The following is a 24,084-nucleotide window of genomic DNA, read 5'->3' as shown; positions in this document are numbered from 1 at the left end:
CCCAAAGGATTATAAATCATGCTGCTATAAAGACACATGCACACGTATGTTTATTGCAGCACTATTCACAATAGCAAAGACTTGGAATCAACCCAAATGTCCATCAGTGACAGACTGGAGTAAGAAAATGTGGCACATATACACCACGGAATACTATGCAGCCATAAAAACGGATGAGTTCATGTCCTTTGTAGGGACATGGATGCAGCTGGAAACCATCATTCTCAGCAAACTATCGCAAGAACAGAAAACCAAATACCACATGTTCTCACTCATAGGTGGGAACTGAACGAGATCACTTGGACATGGGAAGGGGAACATCACACACCAGGGCCTATTATGGGGAGGGGGGAGGGGGGACGGATGGCATTGGGAGTTATACCTGATGTAAAAGACGAGTTGATGGGTGCTGACAAGTTGATGGGTGCAGCACACCAACATGGCACATGTATACATGTGTAACAAACCTGCACGTTGTGCACATGTACCCTAGAACTTAAAGTATAACAAAAAATAAAGAAAAAAGTAAAGAAACTATATATTAGATTAAAAAAAAAACAATTAAAAACTGAGGTTCAAATAAGTGAACAAATCTTTTACAGGTGATAAGCCTAGAGACTGGCAGTGCTGATTAAAAAACAAATGTGCCTTATTCATGTGTCAAGTAAGGCCATTCAATCACTTAAGAGATTGTCCCACCCCATCCTGCTCAACTGAGTGCTCAATAACCACCCTCTCAGAAGACACTGCACTATGTATGGCCCAGTGAGTGCCCCAGATGCATTTTACTTTCCACGTTTTGCACTGTGTCACTGGGGTCAGGTTCTTTTTGACTTTTGGGATGCCATTTTTTTCTTTCACAAATTGTTCACTATTTTTCTTTAACTATATTTATTTCACTATTTTTCCGTCCCCTTAAAAAAAACCCAGGGGGCAGTAATTATTTCTATGTTTTTCCCTCAATACCAGCATCTGATTGGCTGACCAGCAATGTGTCTCCAAGAAATGGAAGCTGGGTTGGGTAAAGACAGTTTTAATGTCTCAAGGGGTTAGCTTTTCAAAAATCTAAGTACACCAGGAGATTCCTGTCCCCTAGGGCATCCACCTGCTTCCTCGAGGGGCTACACTCCATACCTCAGGTTTTCCTATTAAAGAAAATAACCCAGGAGCCGATATTCACTAGACACTCTAGCAGACATAACCATGGTGGGTATCTTGGTTTATCCCCAAACGATACTGAAACCCAAGACCCGGAAAAACTCAAGGGTGGCTGAAAACAATCCCAAAAGTTTCCAAAGGGAAACCTTGATCCAAAAACATTCTGATAAGACCTCTGTACATAGAGAAGATAAAAGAGTTACAATACAGGGTCAGGGGATTATTCTTCACTTCCTTCTCAGGGGAAATATTTTTCAAACACATCTTTGTAAAAGCCCCATCCAATGCTTTGTCAAAAAATGAGTAATTCATGGCCATATGCAGTAGCTCATGCCTGTAATCACAGCACTTTGTGAGGCCAAGGCGGGCAGACTTGAGGTCATGAGTTCGAGAACAGCCTGGCTAACAAGGTGAAACCACGGTTCTACTAAAACTACAGAAATTAGCCAGGTGTGGTGACACGCGCCTGTAATCCCAGCTACTCAAGAGGCTGAGGCATGAGAATCACTTGAACGCGGGAGGAAAAGGCTGCAGTGAACAGGGATCTCGCCGATGCAGTGAGCAGAGCTCGCGCCACTGCACTCCAGCCTGGGTGACAAAATGAGACTCCATCTTAACTTTTAAAAAATGATTAAAACACGATATCTAAAACGTACAGTGAAGGACAAATAGTTGATAATGTGAATTAGGGAGGGGAAACTGGCATTTGGGAATGTCAAAAAGAACTGAAAATTTAGTATTTTACTGCAAGCCAGAGTTAGGAGGAAGAAATGCAGGGTGGTGGGGGTTTTGACTTGAGAAGTTGCTTGGGACGCATTTGAAAAACGCAGGGAAAATCATTCCCCTGTGGAGTGTGAAAATAACTAAGTGGCAGGCGATGAAACTGATGTGGCTCTAGTCTGGATTTTGACTTAAAAAAATCTAACTCAAGTGCGTTTTTTTGGTTGGTTTTTTTTGTTGTTGTTTGTTTGTTTGTTTGTTTTGGTAAATTACTACACTGGGGGAAACAAAATTCAGACCTAACCAACTATAAACTGCCAAGTAACCTCTGATTGCATAACCAGGAAATCTGTACGCTCAGAGTGGAAATTAAGAAACTACCTGTGGCCCGAGGCGGTGGCTCACGCCTGTAATCCCAGCATTTGGGAGGCCCAGGCGGGCGGATCCCGAGGTCAGGAGATCGAGACCATCCTGGCTAACACGGTGAAACCCCCTCTCTACTAAAAACACAAAAAATTAGCCGGCGTGGTGGCGGGCGCCTATAGTCCCAGCTACGCTGGAGGCTGAGGCAGAAGAATGGCGTGAACCCGGGAGTAAAGCTTGCAGTGAACCGAGATCCGGCCACTGCACTCCAGCCTGGGCGACAGAGCGAGACTCCACCTCAAACAATCAACCAACCAACCTAACTGTACGTAACCGATTAATGAATGTGGGTTTTTTTCATCATGCACCTTATAAAAGTCTTCTCTTAAACCCTCTCCCATGGACCACAAACTACAAATCATAGCTGGGTGGCTTTACATTTTTTGAACCGCTGTTTCAATAAATTATTTAACGTTTGCGGTGACTGCCATAAATTTTTCATAAGAGAAAAGAGGGACCAAAAGCTCTTCCGATTTATGAACCCCGCACCCCGAGTCAGGATTCTCCCCTGACTACCCTCCCGTGGTCACCGCACAATCGGGTAGAGATGCGGCGCGGTGGGTGCAAAGCTGCCCAGAGAGGGCTCCAGGCCGGGCACAGTCACTGCGAAGGGAAGAGACAGGACGCCTGGGGTCCCGCCTGTCCGCCCAGCCGCCATCTTACGGCTGAAGGGGACTGAGGGCCGAGCTGCACCAACGTGAACCCGGCGCCTCAGATTTTGGACCTGACTGCTGGGAGGCCTGAGTCCCGCTACAGCCACTTCCGCCCGCTTTCAACCAGCCCCTTCCCCCTCTCTGGAGATGTCGGACCCGGCACTCTTACCATTTCTGGGTTTCCTAGTGGGTGGGTTTCCTAGTGGGTCTTGCAGGTCACCGGGCCACACAGACTGGGCCTCCAGAAGCGGAGAACACAGAGAAGTGAAGACGAGACGAGGAGAATTGGCTGCAGTAAGAGACAAAGGACCCACCAAATCCCGGAAGCCGTCCTGTACTTTCCAGGAGCGTGTCTTACTGGACGGTTCCTAGTTTAGAGTCTCTGACTGGATAACGCTTAAACCCCGCCCCTTCAGTACCTGAGTGACAGAAGATTTGACCAGACACTGGGCTGAATGAAGAAAGAGTGACAGCCTGGGCTGCAACCTTTTCAGGCAGGGCTTCCTCCCTGAGCTGAGCTAGGACCAACAGGGAGTGTATATGCATTTAACCCTGTGTACAAAGTGATGTGCATTTATAAATAACATATTATATGGCTATTCGCAAATGAAAAGAATATAATAACGATTATTTTAAAATTTCACATTTTATGAACTTCGTGGCTTCTGGTCCTTTGAGCAGGCAGCCTGAGATTTTAAAAAGGAAGCAATCCTCTGAAATAAAATGTGAGCCAAATGTAAATTTTAAAATTTCAAGTAGCCAAACTTTTTAATTTTCATTTTAAGTAATTAATTTATTTATTTTGAGACTGAGTCTCTATCACCCAGATTGAGTGCAGTGGTGGCGATGTCGGCTCACTGCAACCTCCGGAACTCCCGGATTCAAGCGATTCTCCTGCTTTAGCCTCCCAAGTAGCTGGGATTACAGGCGCCTGCTACCACGCCCGGCTAATTTTTTTTTATATTTTTAGTAAAGACAGAGTTTCACTATGTTGGCCAGGCTAGTCTCAAACTCTTGACCTCAGGTGATCTGCTCACTTTGACATCCCAAAGTGCTGGGGTTACAGGCGTGAGACACCACACCCGGCCATCCCTGTCAGTTTTCTAATAGTAAAAAATAACCATCGACAAAGGAATTATTTTTTAATTCATATTCTTATTAGTCAAATTATTTTTTAATTCATATTCTTATTAGTCATTATTCTGGGGATATAGTCAAAATTCATATATCCCCAGAATAATGATAATTTTGGAGTATTCTTATGGTAGCACCTTACTAAACAATATAGAATTATTTTCCTCAATACCTATAAATAATTGTCAGTAAATAAAAGTAAAACAAGATGGCCTCATCACTAGAATGAATAAATAGAGAACATTTCTTTAAAATACAATTAAAATGTTATAAAAGGGCAGTGATTTGTTTCTTAAATTCTCTTACATGCCATTTTACACAATTGTAGTGTGTTTCTTTTTTTAATATTCTTTTGATATTACAACAATAGGAACATACTGCAACCCTTCCCTTGACATGTTGGAGGAATGTTTACAGTTATCTTAATCTTGAGCTAGAGCATATTTTAATGCTTAAAGACATTATTTTATCTGCTTGAAAATAAAAAACCTGAATTGTAAAAATTAAGAAATAGACCTTAAACCTTTTCACTATCCTTTTTTCTTCCAGCACCTTTTCTTCATGTTTCAAGAAGGATGGCTTTACATAGTAACTTAGAAATAATACCTAATGATTCACAAAATGATGGATGTCATGAATCACCTTTTTCTTAAGAAATAATACATCAGCATATTCCTACCCATAGACTTTTACTGAAAAATGTAAAATATTAGCATCATATATTTATCAAGGTGTTGGATACAAAAACTGTTGACAAAATGTCCTCAGAACCAACAGAAAACATTTAAATGTTATGTTCCTTTTTTGGAAACAAAGTCATTCAAATGTAATTCACACTTTCTAAAATGTAGTAGTTTTTGAGTTCTCATTTACTCTTTTATTTTTCTTTTTTCTTTTTTGAGATGGAGTCTCGCTCTGTCGCCCAGGCTGGAGAGCACTGGCAACATCTCGGCTCACCACCGCCTCCGTCTCCCGAGTTCAAGCAATTCTTCTGTCTCAGCTTCATAAGTAGCTGGGACCAGAGGTGCGTGCCACCATACCTGGCTAATTTTTGTATTTTTAGTCGAGACGGGATTTCACTATGTTGGCTAGACTGGTCTTGAACTCCTGACCTCGTGATCCGCTCGGCTTGGCCTCACAAAGTGCTGGGATTACAGGCGTGAGTCACCGCACCCGACCCTCATTTACTCTTTTAATTATAAATGTAAGAATAATCTCTTTGAACACTAGCAATACTATATACCCCAAGGTTAACAGTAAAATCTCCCAAACTAAAATATTTTACTCACAAAAATTTTGGTTAAACTTTAAGATGATAAAAAATGAGGCCTGGCACGGTGGCTCACACCTGTAATCCCAGTACTTTGGGAGGCTGAGGTGGGAGGATCACCTGAGGTCAGGAGTTTGAGACCAGCCTAACCAACATGGAAAAACCCCATCTCTACTAAAAATACAAAATTTGCCAAGCGTGGTGGCACATGCCTGTAATCCCAGCTACTCTAGAGGCTGAGACAGGAGAATTGCTTGAACCCGGGAGGCGGAGGTTGCAGTGAGTGGAATTTGCTCCATTGCATTCCAGCCTGGGCAACAAGAGCGAAAGTCCATCTCAAAAATAAAATAAAATAATAAAAATAAATAAATTTTAAAAACTGAAATGCTTCCTAAGACCATGTTTGTCCTTTTTATACTTAAGTAATTATGTCTTCATTCCTATTTATGCAGCACTTCTTTTTTTTTTTGAGACAGAGTTTTGCTCTTGTTGTCCAAGCTGGAGTGCAGTAGTGAGATCTCAGTTCACCACAACCTCCGCCTCACAGGTTCAAGCAATGCTCCTGCCTCAGCCTCCCGAGTAGCTGGGATTACAGGCACCTGCCACCACATCTGACTAATTTTTGGTATTTAGTAGAGACGGGGTTTCACCATGTTAGTCAAGCTGGTCTCAAACTTCTGACCTCAGGTGATCCACTGGCCTCAGCCACCCAAAGTGCTGGGATTACAGGCCTGTGCCACCGCGCCTGGCCTTATGCAGCACTTTTAAAATGAAACCTTCTTGTGGTTTCGTTTTTAGGCAGACTATTTTGAATAGTGTTTGGGTTTTTTTTTGGAAGCCTCTTTGAAGGATGAATTTGTGATTGCATTAAAAAGTTAGTCGGTTTCCAATTGCACAGCCAGTTTGCTTTATTTTCATTTTTGGGTTGCTTCCCTAGAGCAGCCATAGTGTACTGTGGGAAATGGAGCTTGGCAGTGTCCTTCCCTGGCTGTATTAACCCTTCAGCTGTGTGCAGTGCTGAGAAAACCTCGGGCCTTATTGATTACACGGTGTCTCTGGCAGCATTATTGACCCTTTGCTGCTGACTGCCTGTGACTCTTGAGTTTTAACACGGTCTCCGTGACATTCGTAATAAAACATACTTTCCTATTGCTACTCAGCCCTGGGAGCCAACTGATTCAGCCTTAGAACACCACAATGTTTCTGGAAAACGTTTATTGCATATGGGGTAAAATGTTATAGCAATTTTAGAATTCTGTCCTGTGTGGTTTTAATAGCTACCTCTATAGCAAGATTCTACACACAGTTAAAGTTTTATTGTCTTTTAAAAAGCCTATGCTAGCTTTGCATATATTGTCAACAAGAAATTTAACATGATTAATATAAAATCTTGTACTTTTAAAATATTGGGCTACTGAAGAGTATTTTGTGTTAACCTTAGACTTGACATGTTGCTATAATACGTATTTTCAAAATTAAATTGTAAACCATTTCCCAAGGATTATGCTGTGATTTGCTACTATGCTAGGTATTTGTTACAGTGAATGAGGAGGATTTGGGGGGATTAACGTTTCTGATTGTATTTTATTAGTGTGTTTCTAATTTGCCATTGTCAAAATGTCTTTCAAGATACATTTTAACTTCTCTATATCGAGTTACATGAAATCAAGAAAGCCTTTCATTAGTTACTTTGAAAGGTTTAATTGAAGCTTTAATTAATGAAAAAAATGAGTTTGAGTATGTATCTTTTTGTTTTATATTGGAGGCTTCATATATTTTATTAATATTATCTTATTTTAATTTTTTTTATTTCTCATATACTTCCTAATCCACAATCAGCATTAATAGGGTACAATAATTTGTACCGTAAGTGTTGATGGAAATTATAGCACTTCAAAAGGAGCTCAGAGATCCTATGAAGCAGACTTTATCCTGTTGGTAGGCTGAAAAAAATGTACATGTTTCTTAAAGATAGTTTAAACATTTTAATGTATTTTAACTACCATAACTGTAGGAAAGGCCATATAGCTCAAAAAGGACATGTAATGCTTGTGTTGGACAGCTTTATAGAAAAAATAGTTCACAAGACAGCTTAATATGGTTGTTGCTTTTTAGTAAAGTTGTGTGGAGTGTTTTCATTAGAACAAAGGTTTCTTTAGCAAACCTTACTTTCAATAAATTCAGACTTTGAGGATTATAATAGAGCTAATTTCTGCTTATTAGTATATGTTCAACTTCATGAAAATGGCTACTATGCCACTGATAGCAATATGTTCAAATGATTAGTAGCTCACCTCTTTAAAATATTTAAAATTTGACAATTTATATCAGTGAATTTTGCAATTAAAAAAATAAAAAGAAAAGGATCTTGCTTTTAAACTGTCATGTTATCGAACTACCAACACTCTACAAAAGCATTTCGAAATGCTCATTCCCCTGTTCTGGTTTATAGATTTAGTTTTCATGTTTTATCAAACTTTAGTGGATAGATGTTATGTTTGAGGGATACATAGTTTTCTAAATGTATGCTTTTAAAAATATCAAACCATTATAAAATGAGAATTTTTTAATTAAATATTTTGCAAGGATGGCTTCAGAGTGTGGGGTGGTATATAGGGCAGCCTTAGTGGGCTGCCTCTGTTTGACAGCTCTGTATAGAACCCCAAGCAACAAAGTTGCTTCTAATTTGAATCTAGTTGTTTATCAACTCATTTACTTTCAATTTAAGTCCACTTGGTGTGAATAGAACCCGACGACAGAAAAAAACAAAGGAAAGGCATTCTGCTTCTCATCCTTCCAAATTAGTGTTGTTCTTTTAAATTAAAAAATTTAATCTCCTTTCATCATTTTTTATGCCAAACTCAAGATATTTTAAGACGCAGGATGACAGTAGATGCCACTAAACCTCTCTAAGTCTCAAGCAGAGGCCTTCTTAAAATCAAGGTGCATAGGCTTAGGCAGCAGTTCAGTAACCTTTGGGAAAACAAAGGTTACAAGACAACATTTCTATAATTTTTTTAAAATTAGCTAGATGTAGTGGTACATGCCTTTATTCCTAGCTACTGGAGAGGCTGATGCGGGAGGATCACTTGAGCCCAGGAGGTCAAGGCTGTAGTGAGTCATGGTAGCACCACTGTATTTCAGCCTAGGCAACAGAGCAAGACCCTGTCTCAAAAAAATAAGTTGGGTATGGGTGTGTGACAAACAACTGTCTATAGGTAGATGAGAAGTCAGCAAAAAAGACTCAAAAAGAGCAATAGGAGGAGAAAAGCAAGAAGATGGTGGTGTCCTAGGCACAGGTGAAGTTAGACTGTACCTTTCTCTGGAACTCGCTGGAAAGACTTCATGACTGTCAACACATGATTAGCTGGAATAACCAGATTGCACAATAGGAGAAAAAAATGCAAGTTGCTGGAATCATATTTACAGATATCCTCAAATATGTTACACATCCAGGCAATAGGCCCTTGTAGGTACTCCAAATAGATATCCTTCAATTTGTAAACCACAGAGATCTCTGAACCAAATCTTCTCTACTTAGAACTTTAGTTCTCGAGTGAAAGAACAGACAATTGAATACTTTGTAATGTTTTTAATATGACAATTTTTAAACAATTTATTTTTGACAAAAATTGGAAGGACAACCATCACCTCGCAGCCCTGAGTAGAATAGGAAGGCTTGGAAAAGTACACAAAGAGGGCAGCAACATGAGGTCCAATCTTGTAGCAGCTTCTGAGGAAGATCTCAGTCCACGGGCAAGTTCAAGTCCACGGGTGAAATGGCCAGGATGCCCTTCTGGAAGGGAAAACTGTTAGAGCCCTGTGACGAGGAGAGGTGTCCCGCCCACACAGCAACGTCTGCATCAGTCCAGGGAGATCAGAGACGGGATGGTGAGGAACCAGAGAGCAGAGGGCAAGAGGCACCCAGAGAAGCGGACAGAGACCCAGACAGAGGAGCACAGGAATGAGGGGGGACAGAGTCCTAGAAGGAGGAGGAAAGACAAAGACCGAGGAGGGTCAGGGCACAAGATGGGGGTTAGAGACCCAGAGAGAGTGAAGAGTGAGGACAGAGTCAGAGAAAGGGATGTTATCAGTTCTATAACTGGATATTGAAGTAGGCCACCAGGGCGTGCATAGTCATTCTGCTTCACCTGCAGACAGAAGTGGGAGGTGAAGGTCCAGTCTCCCACCTTGACAGTGTAGATGTCCACCTCCTGCAGGACAGGAGAGGGAAAGCTCCGGATGTATCTCCACCCCACTTCATTTCCTCCTGCCGACCCTCCCCAGCTCCTGGAGGGCCCATGACCTTGCTGTCCCCCTCCTGCGGTCCTCACTCACTGGTGCCTGGCCTTGGCTCATCATTCATTTCTCATCCTGCCTGTCTGGCTCCCAACAAACTGCCCTAGATTCAAACCTGTATTCCTTGTTCCCTTCTTTCTCACACCCAAACCTGGGAGCTCCACCCTAACTCTGTCCAGTGCACACTCCTGCCCTGCCCCCCACCTGGCCAAATTTCACTCAAATGCAGGGGCCCTGCTTTGTCCTCTTCCTGACCCCTTCTTGACAAGTCTGCCAATGTGATGACCTCAAATGTTGACCCAAATGCCGACCTAAAACCCTGCGCCAGCTTCCCACCTGCTTTCAGGAGGGTGGCTTGGGTGGGATGCCTGCCCTTCCAGCCTTCTCTCCTCTGCCACTCAACAACTTCCTCTCCCCCTCAACAACTTCCTCTGCCCCCCCATACCAAACCCTATCCCCCTAGCTCCAGCTCAATAAATACTCACTATCACCATACTTAAAAACAAAAACAAAAACGGGTCTCTGAAGGAAAAAAAGAGAAAAAACAAACAAACAAACACTGTTGCCCAAGTTGTAGTGCAGTGGTGGGATCACAGCTCACTGGAGCCTTGAACTCCCAGGCTCAAGCGATCCTCCCACCTCAGCCTCCCAAGTAGCTTGGACCACAGGCACATCTCTGAGTCCAGCCTGTCCCCATGCTCTTTTGCAGTGGTCCGTCTTCGTGTGCACCGGCTCATCACCCTGGAGTCCTGCCTTCCAGTGCACATGCTGCAGGCCTTGAGCTGCCGGCTTAGGTGTGTCCTCCAGAGGATGTCCCGCTGGGGCAGGGCCAGCCTGCCTTGCTCACCACCGTTCCTGGAGCCTGGACGCCAAGCACAAAGCATAGCTGTCACAAGGCAGAGCTCACGAAGATATTTAAAGGACAAAGTGGCTTTTCTGTGCCTCTAGCACCACCTCTAGCTGACAGGTCAGGCTCCGAGACCTCAGGCCAACACTCTGCCTTCCAAAGTCCTGCACCAGGTCCCGGGGATGGTCTCTGGTTTCAACCCTCCCTGCCTGCCTCCCAAGGGCAGGAGATCTTGTATAGTTTTGACATGTCTTGCATCAAAGATGTGGCCATCAAGGACCTGCTAGTGGACGTGGTGGACCCTAAGTAGCATAAAAGTGAGAGAGTGGGCATGGCCAGTTGCCCTGGCCACTAACTAACCTTTTGTCCAAACAATGTGCTTTTATGAATTGACCTCACAAATATATCAGTTTGTGTATGAAATGACATTATGTGCAGGGGATGAAAATCAGAGCAGGCTGGGCACAGTGGCTCATGCATTTAATCCCAGCACTTTGGAAGGCCAAGGTGAGAGGATGGCTGCTTGAGCCCAGAAGTTCAAGACCAGCCTGGGCCACATGGCAAAACCTTGCCTCTACAAAAAAAAAAAAAAAAAAAAAAAAAAAAAGCCAGGTATGGTGGCGTATGCCTGTAGTCCCAGCTACTCGGGAGGCCGAGGTGGGAGGATGACCTGAGCACAGGAGGTAGAGATTGAAGTGAGCCATCATTGCACCACTCACTGAACTCCAGCCTAGGCAACAGAGCCAGACCCTGTCTAAAAAAAAAAAAAAAAAGGAAAAGAAAGAAAATCTCAGAGTAGCTTAAACGCCCATCAACAGAAGACTGGTTTAAAAAGGTGGGGGACATACTATGATGGTGGTAGTGGAAAAGAGTGCAATGCCTCAACATCCTGGAAAGTGTCAAGCTACACAATACACAGATGAAAGAAGCCAAGGGAAGAGCCTGGTACGAAATGCTACTGGCATGAAATTTACTCATATATGTGCTTGTAGGTGTAGACTTTTCTGGAAGTTAGTGTTGGTCAAACTAGAGGAGGGCATCTGGGAATCAGAGGGGAGACTTCTCATTGTGGGCCCTCAGCTGCCAACCATGGGACTCTGTTACTCATTCAAGAAAGTAGAGAGTGGTTCTTGCCCTAACTTTAAGACTGAGGTGCTAAGCTTAGGGCTTTGACACTCAGATTCTCAGGCTGCTGGCAGCCCAAAAGACCATGGGAGAGGAGCCGCTGAATCTGTGGCCCATCTGTAGACCCCACAACTCTTCCTGGAGGCCCTGGGGAAGCAGGGCATTTCCCCACTCCGCTCCCAAAAACCCATACTCTTTCTGAGCTCACCGTGGTCTGTTGGCTTTGACGATCATCACTGCATAATCAGAGATACCGGAACACTCGATCTGAGGGCCCAGGAAGAAGGGAGGGTAAGACCCCCCCCCAGTTCCATCCTCAGCCCCCATCCCCCTCCATCCAATCCCTGAGCCCCTCTCTGCACCCAGGCTCAGGCCCCCTTGGCCACCCTGGAGACTCACCCCGATGACCCTTCAGCCTCTGGCCTCGGCAGCGAATGTGCAGAGGATGCCCGTGCCTGAGCCCACATCCAGCACCACCTTGTCCTTGAAGAGGTGCCGGTTGTGAAACATGGAGTTGCTATGTGAGGGTGTGAACCTCGTCGTCCTTCAGCATCTCGTGGGGGAAGAGCAGCACAAAGACGTCGTGAGGGGCCCTACATCCTCAGCTAGAGAATAGGGTGTCCTGACAGCTGGGACGGCCAGGGACAGCTCTAGGCCCTCTCACTTCCTTCCGTGCACCTCAGTTTCCCTATTTGTAAAAGCAGACTAGATGGACTAAACTCTCATCTAAGCCAGATGCTACCATTGCTACCTAAGAACCAGTGAACCCTGGCTTTTAAAAGTCCTCAGGTCGGGGGCAGTGGCTCACGCCTGTAATCCCAGCACTTCAGGAGGCCAAGGCGAGAGGATAGTTTAAGCCCAGGAGCTTAACACCAGCCTGGGCAACCAAGCAAGACTCTACCTCTACAAAAAATAAGAAAATTAGCCGGGCGTGGTGGTGCGCGCCTGTGATCCCAGCTATTCCGGAGGCTGAGGTGGGACGATCACCTGAGCCTGGGAGGTCAAGGCTGCAGTGGCTGGTGACTGCACCACTGCACTCCAGCCTGGGAGACAGAACGAGACCCTGTCTCTAAAAATAAAAAATGGTAATTTGTGTATATTTTGCCACAATTTTATGAAAGTGGTCTCAGGGGAAGAAGAAAATTCCTTAGTATGCCACCCCAGCTGCATTCTGGGATCTCAGTATTTTCGTCACAAGGGTCCAGAAGCTGTCAGGCCGGGAGAGGCCAGGGCGCAGTTGCACCACCGGTCTCTAGAGGGCGGCAGATACCAGCGGGCCCTGCCTGACCTCAGGCTAAGGCCCCAGGCACGCATGCGCGCTCCCACCCTAGCCTTCAGGGAGGGACCCCTGTGGAGCTTGAGACTAACCTCGGTCTCCTAGGCAAAGGCTTGGCGAGGCGACCCTGGTTGGTGCGCAGCAGAGGCGCACAGGGGCGGCCTGCTGCCGGGGGACACACTGCGCATGCGTGGGAAATTAGGTTCCGCCCCACCTCCCCAGTATTTAACCCCCTTAAGGTTCGCCGGCTTGTGGGGCTGTCCGCACTCACCTCGTGGATGCCGAAATGGGCATAGGAGTCTAAGTAGTAATCTTTGGACGTCCTGTCCTCAGCATTGGGCTGGGTGCTTTCCACCTGGCCACAGGAAACCTGGGAGGGGGCCGATGGGAGCATGGGTCAGATCTGGGGCCTCCCCACAGCCTCTTAAAACTCCAGGTCCCTACTTTTCCCTGAAGTGTAGTATAGAATGCCTCAAAATTGTACCATGACAACCCCACAGTCCCTACCTGCTATCTTGCCCCCACCAGGAACCCCAAAACCTAACAATTCAAATTTTCACTTCCAGGACCCCACCAGAGCACCATCCAGGGGAGCACCCCAATATCTCAGGCACGCCTACCATCTCTCCAGTCTCTCTGCCCCCGTCTTCAGCTTAGTCCACAGCTGGGGAGCGGAGGGGAAGGAAAACAGGAGCAGACACAGGGAAGGACAAAGTGGGGCTGGAGGTGGAGATAGAGAAGTAGCCGTGATACTGCGGGAGGCCAGCGGGGGCCGCGAACCTGGAGGGGTTGGTCCTAAGTGTCTGGGGGCCTGGGATAAACTGGTTTGAAGCAAGAGGTCTGGATAGACTCCGAGAAAGGGCCAGATGCATGACGAGATATGTTGATGTGGAGGTCGGGGTCGGGAGGGGTCTCACAAAAGGATGTTTACTTTTTCAAGAGGCGGTTGGAGGATCATCCCATTAGCCAAGGTGGCTACAAAATTCTAGGAGAGAGTAACAGGGAGAAAGGATTAGCTACTGGGAGTGGCTGTGGGAGGGCTGGGCTGCGGGGCCTGGGCTCTGTGGGGGCTGGGTTTCCAGCAATTCTTCTTTTCGTTGGTGGGAACTGGTGGCAAAGGGGGCAAGTAATGAGGTGCGATTTTTAAGAAAGGGATGGGAAAAGTGAGGGGAGAAGAAAGGAGGTCTCCTATCCCAACTGTGGCTGGAGAGATGGTGGCCTGCCCCCCACGTTGCCCCTCTCTGACCAGGCAGCAGACCACGCACCTCCCCATCCAGGAAGGGGGAATTGACACCCGCCACCGCCAGCTGTCGCTCCCCCTCATCACCTAATCTCCCCCAGATGAGGTAACACTTCTGGCACACACCTCTATCCTAGGAGCCCCATACAGAACTAGCTGTAACCAACCCCTTCCCTTATGACCGTCGGCCTGGCAAGTTAGAGTCCCAGGGAGGATGAACAGCTCCTCGACCCTCTAAGAATGAGAGGACTCCAGAAAGTGGTTTGGGGAGTCACCAAGTTGTCCCCATTCAGACACCCATCCCAGGCCCTGAAGACCACCAGGTGTGGCCAAGCCTGAGGCCACCTCTGGGGAAGATATTGATATTTCCTCTACCCATAGAGCTCCTGGTGTGCAGGAGACAGCCAAGGGGGCGGGAAGTCATTGTAGTGACCCCTGGGAGCTAACCCCCAATGGCTACATCCTGATAGCTGAGAGCTGAGCTGCCCCTCCAGCCAATGCCACAAGGAAAGGGATGGAAGGACAGAGTCCCCATCAGATTACGTCTCTTCCAGATGTGACCACTTTCCAAGACTTCAGGAAGGGCCACATCACAGGCCATGACCATCTAGGCTCCAAGCACCCTCCCCTCAATTCTCTCAAGCTAGCAGGGACACCTATAAGAAGGAAAGTGGTGAGGGGGTTTCCCCACTGGGACCCATTTCTCAATACCACTGATAACCACCAGACAACTCCAGCCCAAGAGGGCTTGAAACTCAAGACTGAAACCTCCCACACATGGATGCATAAGAACCAAACATCACTCGAAACCATTTCAGGCACCCAGGCTCATGAGCCCCAGACTCAGGACCCCCACACAGTGCTTCAGAAAAGGAGAGGTCGTCATTCTGAGTTGTTGTTTTTTAAAAATCGTGAGAATACCATAGAAAATTTTATAGTGTTTTCAGCATAAACTTTTGTTAATGTGTCTTCGTTGTGTGATGATAAAAATACTCTGTATATGTACTGTCCAGTATGATAACCACTAGCTGCACGTGTCTATTGAGACGGAGGTCTTGAGTTTTTTATTTTATTAATGTTAATAAATTTAAATTCAAATAGCTACATAAGGCTAGTGGCTAACATACTGGATGGCGTATTTCAAAGAAATTTTTTGAAAGTTAATTTCTCTAAGCTCATCTTGCAAAATTCCTAAAAATAAATTATTTTATGGCTTAACAATGATATTTTCCAATTAATTAATTAGTGCATTGTATGGTCTTTTCCCCTTTTGGTATTCAAATAAGAACCAGAAAACTTTGTTTTAGGCTACATAAGGCTAGTGGCTAACATACTGGATGGCGTATTTCAAAGAAATTTTTTGAAAGTTAATTTCTCTAAGCTCATCTTGCAAAATTCCTAAAAATAAATTATTTTATGGCTTAACAATGATATTTTCCAATTAATTAATTAGTGCATTGTATGGTCTTTTCCCCTTTTGGTATTCAAATAAGAACCAGAAAACTTTGTTTTATAATTTAAAATTATCTTGTGATTTAAAATTCTTCTTAGGACAACTTCTACTCTGTCTCTAATTAATATGCAATTTTTCAAAAGGTCTTGTCTAATGTGATGTATGTTGAAACTATTAATCTACTTATGAAATTAAAATAACTTTCTGGGCAAAGTAAAAGACGTTTTTAGGAAGAAATTTTATTAACCAAAAATTCCAGGACTTTTGGTGCCTATTTAAGTAATTTGCAGCACTTGATTATACCATGTAGTTTTATTTGTCTCATAAAGGGAAAATATTTTTTTTTCTTAATAAGAATTATGGTACCTAAGCTTATCTTTTTTTTATAGGTACAATTCATACTTTGGAAAGGCCCAGAATATTATTTAAAACTTGAATGCTCTCTTGTGACACCCAGCCTTCATCACTTACATGACCTAGTCTGTTCATTCTTTTGTTTTGTTTTGTTTTTGTTTTTTTGAGACTGAGTCTTGCTCTGTCGCCCAGGCTGGAGTACAGTGACATGATCTCAGCTCACTGTAACCTCCACCTCCAGCGGTTCAAGCGATTCTCCTACCTCAAATTCCCAAGTAGCTAGGACTACAGGTGCACGCCACCACGCTTGGCGAATTTTTGTAATTTTAGTAGAGGCGGGGTTTCACCATATTGGTCAGGTTGGTCTTGAACTCCTGACCTCAGGTGACCCACCCACCTCGGCCTCCCAAAGTGCTGGGATTACAGGCGTCAGCCACCATGCCCAGCCAGTGTGTTCATTCTTAAAACAGCCTTTGGATTTTAAGCTAAAATATTTACCAAGCTCCAGTCTATAGTAAGTGTCCGCTAAATGAGCAAATAGGACCATGTAAAATTATTGTCTTTTTTTTTAAGTGGAAAGTAAACATTTCTTAAAGTGTAAACTGACTCATTACTATTTGTTTGTATTTTGTATTAATTTTGTTTTTTTTTTTTTTAAAAAAAAAAAAAAAAAAAGATTAGGCCGGGCGCGGTGGCTGAAGCCTGTAATCCCAGCACTTTGGGAGGCCGAGACGGGCGGATCACGAGGTCAGGAGATCGAGACCATCCTGGCTAACACGGTGAAACCCCGTCTCTACTAAAAAAAATACAAAAAACTAGGCAGGCGCCTGTAGTCCCAGCTACTCCGGAGGCTGAGGCAGCTTAAACCCGGGAGGCGGAGCTTGCAGTGAGCTGAGATCCGGCCACTGCACTCCAGCCTGGGCGACAGAGCGAGTCTCCCTCTCAAAAAAAAAAAAAAAAAAAGGTTAGACCATCCTAGGCAGAAAACTGTAAACAAAATTACTGGTATGTGAAAGCACAGAGTTTGGAATTAAATCCAGGAAACCAAGGGGCACAGAGCTGAAGACCCAAGGATTCCCCTTTCATTACATGAAGTGCATCTCCATTCATGGCAGGTAAAACTCTGTCTGAAACAAAGATCTGAGGGGTCCTTAGGTGAGTAGCAGTGGAAGCTGCTGCCATTGTTGTCTAGAGGGAAAGGAACCTTTCCTCCTTTAACCTGGACCAATGAGAGAATCGGGAGTGCTGAGCTGTAGAGGAAAAGCCCGTTTGGAAATCCTCGTGCTCTTCCAGATCGCTGGTGAGAACCACCACACTCCACCTTTACATTTAGTTTTAAACTTTTTTCCCACAACAGTAGGAAGTTACCGTAAAGACAAATATCCTATAGATGAGATCATAGGATTTCTAAGGTTTTTCTTCAAAACAATATGAGGGGAAAAAGAAGATGAATCTGGATGAAGCAAAATTATGTTACAGCTGGGTGAAGGGTACAGAGAGATTCATTATAGGTACTATTCTGTCTACTGTTGTACCCTTGGAAACTTTCCATAGTGATTTTAAAATGCAAATATAAATGCTGGGTTGATGTAAATATTTATTTACTAACAATACTTAGGAGGTAAGTTTTACTTATGCTGTAGTTATTCCATCTTACTCTCCTACCCATTGCTGCAACTTTTTTTCTCACCAGGTTCCCCTGCAGTCTCTGCATACAGGTTACAGTCTTTTTCTTCTTATTGTTTTTTTAGTTATGCCAATCTCAGCATTTCTCTATCACCCCAGGACTTTTGCATATGCTATTTTTCCATTCATGCTTTCTATTCCTTACTCACTTATTCCTAAACCCAACAACCACTGACTACTTCACTAGTACACCAATCTATATTGTTAGGTACTAGACTGATTCTCATTCTGTTCAGTTCCCATTCAGGTCAAGTGGCTCACTCCCTGTTCTCCTGTGATTAAAATAAAGGCACATGCCTTTCTCAGCTTTGGAAGCATCATATGTAGATTGCCACACCCTCTCACTTGCTACTCTAGCCCTTCTCTTCATTTTTTACATATTGCAGAAACTAGTCAAATGAGATTTGGATTAATCTTGAGGGAGGTGAGGGACCATGATAAACTGGAGATTGCCTGTTACCTGTTGGAGAGAAAAATAACTCCAAAATTGTAGACATAATGTGGACCAAACAAAACAGGCTTAGGGACAATACTGAGCCTGTGGGCAGTCCATAAATATGGATAGAAGCATGAGTGATTATAGAGTAAAAAACAAAAAGGAATCTGTTTTTGTTGAACTCTCAGTAACCGATACCTTTATTTTAAATGTGGCTTATTAGCAACATGGACTCTCAGTAACTGATACGTTTATTTGAAATGTGGCTTATTAGCGACAGCCCAAGATATTATTTAAAATGTGAATACTAATACCCTGCTTTAAGGTGTGATCCCAGGGATATCTAAGAAGAACAAACTATTAATGGAAACAAATGATCTGTATCTTTCAGTTCAGTTTCTCATTATGAGAAACTGTAATTTAATAAAATGTTCAGGCTATTCATGTCTTTCAAAACATATTATTGTTACAAATTTATTTTGCCTGATTTTTAACATTTTTTGTTTCTTCTTCTAATTTATCATATTAACCAATTAAAAGAGAAAACACGAGTCCCGCTTAGTGTAAAGTAACTTCAAGCCCATGCTGTTTAATTATGTAAGGCACTCATAATGAAAAAGAATAATTCAGCTAAGCGAATAACAACTTTCTTTTTCATTACCTATCTTAAGAAATCTGGTCTTCTATAATCACTCCTTCAGCCTAAGTATCTATTCCAAGCTAGACCTGTCAGTAGCAAAATGCATTAATGTGAATGCTTTAGAGCTGGAAAGTTGAGTGCTTGCCTCCTTTGTGTAATCAGCAACAGAACACAGCAACGCGGCATTCTGTGAATTTAAATCTGTCTATGGGAAGAAACTATGGAATATTTTTATGAGGATGAAATCGTTTATGTGGAATGTTTCCTAACAAATTAAGATTACGTCAAAAGTGATAGAACTAAGGCTGGGTGCGGTGGCTCATGCCTGTAATCCCAGCACTTTGGGAGGTCGAGGTGGGCGGATCACCTAAGGTCAGGAGTTTGAGACCAGACTAGCCAACATGGTGAAACCTCATCTCTACTAAAATACAAAAATTAGCCATGGTGGAGGCATGCACCTGTAATTCCAGCTACTCGGGAGGCCGAGGTAGGAGAATCACTTGAACCAGGGAGACGGAGGTTGCAGTGAGCCCAGATAGCACCAGTGCACTCCAGCCTGGGCAACAGAGTGAGACTCCGTCTCAAAAAAAAAAAAAAAAAAAAAAAAAAAAGATAGAGCCAGTATGAAGGCAAATGTGGGATTTTGTGGGGACTTTGCACATAGCAATCATTCTCAAAGGAGTGAACTTTCTTATGCTAATTTTACAACTAATATTGAAGTTTGAATTTTGGCCAGAAGTAGAAAATAACATATTTCTAACATTGAGCATACTCATAGTTAACTCTGAAAAAGGTCTCAGTCTTAATTAGGAGTATGAATCAGAAGTTAAGAATAGGGCCACATGGAACATATAATGGTAATGGAGAACTATTCCAGGTAAAAAGTTTGAAAAAACCGTGTAACGTGAACACAGTCAAATGAAGGCATGGCGAACTGTGACTTCTCTAAGTCAATCCAGTCAATTCCCCAATATTTCACTGAACTAGAAGTTCAGGGATAGGATAGTCAAAAGAACCTACAGCATGCATTTGGGAAGATTCTCATTAAGAGACATGTCCCAAGTCTGGATAGTTGTTTGCCTTCATTTGAGGCTTGAATGTGAGAAATATTAATAGGTAAACTATACTAATGTTTTGATAGCTACAATCTTGGTGTTCTTCCTGATGATTCAAACTGCAAGCTAACTCATGCCTGCAATCACGTAACATTTTCTGAAATGATATACCTCCTAAACTCAAAGCTATATGGTAGTAGCATTGCAGGTAGTTGATTGTACATTATATCTATTTTTACATATGTGAAAAATAGGTTGAATGAAATAATTTGAGAGAAGAAAGGAGGTACTTAGTAGATAAATAAGTTGACCTCTTAAGAAGAAAAGTTTAAAAGCCGGTCAAGTTATTTTGGAAATACTCAGATTGTTTAAATATACATCCATGAGCTTAAAAAATTCTCATAGTAAGAATTTGCAATTGAGAAAATTATTTTTCTCAAGTTTCTACCTAATACTTAGGTCTTATCAAAAAACAGTTTAGCATATGTATGCCAAGGTTGACATAGTAAACAATTCTTTTATTTTGTTTTGGAATGATGCCATGTGTTATAATGAGATGGGACTGTTTGGAAAAATTGTAAGGTTGCTGACCACTCTTGTAGTCACATCATCCAGTGCTGTGAGTTTAAATTTTTATTATAAAAACTGTGAGGTCATGTTTAGGGTACGGGCTCTTAAAATATTGAATCTGTATCAAAAGAAATGCAGAGATGTATCTAATCTCCCCCTTTCTCCCAGGATAGGTCTCATCAGCTTTTAACTCTGTAAATGCTCCATTTTAAGTGATCCCCACCACAAGCCAGAGCAGGTATTGGGGCAGTGGGGACATGGGGACATAATGAAGGATACATAGTCAGAGTTTGATTATCTGTCATACCTCAAGGCTTCCGGCATTAAGTCACCACACGGCCTTTTGGTCTTTTCTGGTTACTGTTTATCCCTCTGGACTGGTTTGTGGTCCCCAAGAAAGGCAAGATCTCAGATCTGTGTGTGGCTCTGTCCAAACACACGGGTATCTCGCCAGAGAGGGTGAGACTGCAGATGGAGGTTGGATGTGATTCAGGGGAAAGTAGGTGGAAGGGCCTGGGGAGGCCTTGCAGACTGACTAGCTCCCTCTCTGTTTTTCATTCCCAGATGATCATAGCTGAGGTCTTCAGTCATCGCTTCTATAAGCTCTACCAGCTGGATAAGCCTCTGAGCAGCATCTTGGACTGCGATGATATTTTCCTGTGAGTGAGGGGATGGAGGGGAGATGGAGTCCCTCAGGAACTTGGTCCACTTTCTTTTATATGGGCCTGCCTTAACCATCTTCTCTCTTCACTCCTCTGCCTTGTTCACTGGGCACCTACGCTGCACAGAGCTTTAGCCACGTGCCTTAGAAGGGGAGGGGGCTTGAAGTTTTCAATGGGGTGGAGCCACAGACCCTTGTACAGGGTGTCTCTGGGTGTTTTCTTCCTCATCACAGGAGGGAGGCTGCTGTTTCTTACTTCTCATTCAGCACTTATGAGGCCTCTCCTAGGTACCAGATTCTGAGCTGAGCTCCATCCTTTATTGTGGGCCTCAAAAACAAAAAATGATTTTTGAAATATGGAACGCTTAAGACACTTTCTAAACATAGGGGCATTCAGGAAAATGTTTAAATCTTTGGATAACTAAAAACTAAAATAGAAAGTGCTCTGTGAATAGGAAAGTTCTTTGTAAACCAAGCGTTGGTGTCCAAAAAGAAAATGTTTTTAAATCCCTTTGTCACTAAAAGTGAACCTCCTCAGCGCACTGATAACACCAAAGGACTTTATGAAATAGCACATAAACAGAGTGCTGTGCAAATTATCCAACAGATTGTAAAGCATAAGACATTTAGTAACTCTTCAGCTCTGTTAAAAAGTAACTTCAGACTGCAGGGGGATGAGTGGGTGGAGCAACCGGGCAGTCAGGGAGTCTCGGGGAAGGTGGGGGTTGCTGATCAAATGTTCCTGCTGTCCACCCCCCACAGCTATGATGCGTCAGGTCAGATTGAGGCCATCAAGGGATCAACAGGGGACATCGTGGTTCCTGTCTACCTGTGGGAGCGCACCCCTGCCCATGACTGCGACAACTCCTACTACGACCTGATGCTTTTCTGGCACCTGCTTCTAGGGTCGGTGCCCTGGGACCAGCTCTCTTCGGAGGGCCTGTATAACATTCTGATGTATCAGCTCTCATAAGTGTCCTCTTCCCAGGGGCGGGGCCCGGTGGGGTCTGAACTCAGACTTGGGTGTTTAGCTGCTTATTCGACACCTCCCCTGCAACGTGCAAAAGACAGTTCAAACTTAACGTGGCCATGGAATGACTTGTAGGGATTTTTCTTTCTCTAGACCTCTGACCTTGCTACTGTCTCTCTTGAGTGCTGGTGATACAGAGGTGAACAAGACACTCAAAACATAGACAACTTCATCCTGTCTTTCGTTGTCTGCTGGGAGAGTCTTGGTTATTTGTCTTTTTGCTGACAATTTTTCATTGTGCCTAAAATCTAGAGTGTTTTGCACGTTCGCCCTGAACTCCTCCAGCAGGAACAGAGCCAAGAGATCCAGGTCCAGCCTGGCCTTGGGACCTGAACACCTGCTGAGAGCTCCAGGGCCTGAGGTTCCTAACTTCAAAGTCTATGCTTTGACCCACTCGACGTGTCGTGTGTCCCCACCTCCTGACTCCACATTTCTTCACCATTCCTCACAGTCAGCCTCTACATCAGTCTTCACAGCTGGCCTCGGCTCACCCAACCTAGGGCCGTGTAAAGCATGACTATGTTGGGTACATGATGAAGGAGGCTTCTCTGCAGCTGTAGGAGTGCATTCAGCTCTTCACCACTGTGGAGACCCTGGAGAAAGAAAACCCCTGAGAAGGGGCCAGAGCGGGGCCTGTGAGGGCTTTGTTGGGTTGTACCACTATATTTACCTTTCTAAATATACTTCCCTCCAGTCTCCTCCACACTGAAACCCTTCCTGCCACCCTGGCCACCAATACCCTGAGCAGACTCCTACCTCAGTGCCTCGGCTTGGGTTGTGTCTTCTCCAGGAATGTTCTTCCCCCAGTGATCTGCTGGACTTCACTCCTTATTATGCTCAGGTCTTCGACCAAACATGACCTCATCAGACAGCCCTCCTCTGACTACCCTGTTAAAAATCAACCTTCCCGGCCAGGCGCGTTGGCTCATGCCTGTAATCCCAGCACTTTGGGAGGCCGAGGTGGGTGGATCACCTGAGGTCAGGAGTTCAAGACCAGCCTGGCCAACATGGCAAAACCCCGTCGTTTCTACTAAAAATACAAAAATTTACCTGGGTGTGATGGCAGGCACCTGTAATCTCAGCTACTCGGGAGGCTGAGGCAGGAAAATCATTTGAACCTGGGAGGCAGAGGTTGCAGGGAGCTGAGATCATGCCACTGCTCTCCAGCCTGGGCGACAGAGCAAGATTCTGTCTAAAAAAAACAAACAAAAAACCCCACCCTTCCCCACTGTCCCCTCTCCACCCTCTCTCTGTGCTCTTTTCTTCCTAGTCAAGCATTACTTTCTTTCTAGCTCAGGAATGCCACATGATGTGATGTCTTCTATCCCCTTTTGTGTTATTTGTCATCTTTATTAGAGTTAACTCCTTGAGGGTGAAGACTTCAGTTCACTGTGTGTTGCTTCTCCCTGTTTATAATAGTGTTGGGTATTTAGTAGATGCTCAGTAGACACTTGCAGAATAAACAAAAAGAGAGAACCAAGACCATATGGCCAGTCTCAGAAATAAGAGCAGCATCTCTGTGGAGCAGAAATGGAACAGAAATACAAAACAGTACCAAAGGGTTAAATGCCTTGTGAATGAATAAATGATGAAAATATGAAGGGATAGAGGTGGGCTCTAAAATAAGACTAGCATCTCATGGATCAGAAATCAAACAAAAATACAAAACGTGGTATGAAAGCATATACAAAAGATAATTAGTAAGCAATTGATGAGTGAGTGAAAGGCTTTTAACAGGAACAGAGTAAACTAGAATACCAGATGGGCTAATAGTAAGGGCGGTGTCTCTGTGGCCTTGAAATGGTACATGAGAGTCAGGCAGTACAAACAGCACACAGTAGGTGCTCGGAAAAAGTATGTCTGCTGACTTGGGCTCTGTCTGTAGGCACTGCCCCTCCTGCAAGCAGCACCAGCTGGCCACCAAGAAGCTGGACCTGTGGATGCTGCCTGTGTTCTCGTTATCCACCTGAAATGCTTTCCCTACACCAAGTTCTCCCGAGAGAAGATGGACACCCTCGTGGAGTTTTCTATCCGGTCAAGGGCCAAGGGGAGGA

At 44.0% G+C, this 24,084-nt stretch overlaps 1 protein-coding gene and 1 pseudogene across 1 annotated transcript in view; both read right to left on the bottom strand.

Moving 5' to 3' along the window:
• LOC105482983 (zinc finger protein 91-like) overlaps positions 1–3,316 on the bottom strand; it is a 41,304-nt gene extending 37,988 nt beyond the window's left edge. Inside the window, exon 1 of the mRNA XM_071084470.1 lies at positions 3,124–3,316. Coding sequence (XP_070940571.1) covers positions 3,124–3,126 — 3 coding nt within the window. The 5' untranslated portion in view covers positions 3,127–3,316. The remainder of the gene's footprint in view (positions 1–3,123) is intronic.
• An 8,517-nt stretch (positions 3,317–11,833) lies between these two features.
• On the bottom strand, positions 11,834–23,830 carry LOC105483016 (protein arginine N-methyltransferase 1-like; annotated as a pseudogene).
• Between the last annotated feature and the right edge of the window lie 254 nt (positions 23,831–24,084).

Source organism: Macaca nemestrina, chromosome 18 (assembly GCF_043159975.1).
Source record: "Macaca nemestrina isolate mMacNem1 chromosome 18, mMacNem.hap1, whole genome shotgun sequence".
NCBI classification, from domain to species: Eukaryota; Metazoa; Chordata; class Mammalia; order Primates; family Cercopithecidae; genus Macaca; species Macaca nemestrina.
The sequence above is the reverse complement of the archived record's forward strand: the minus strand, read 5'-3'. Positions and strand labels throughout refer to the sequence as shown.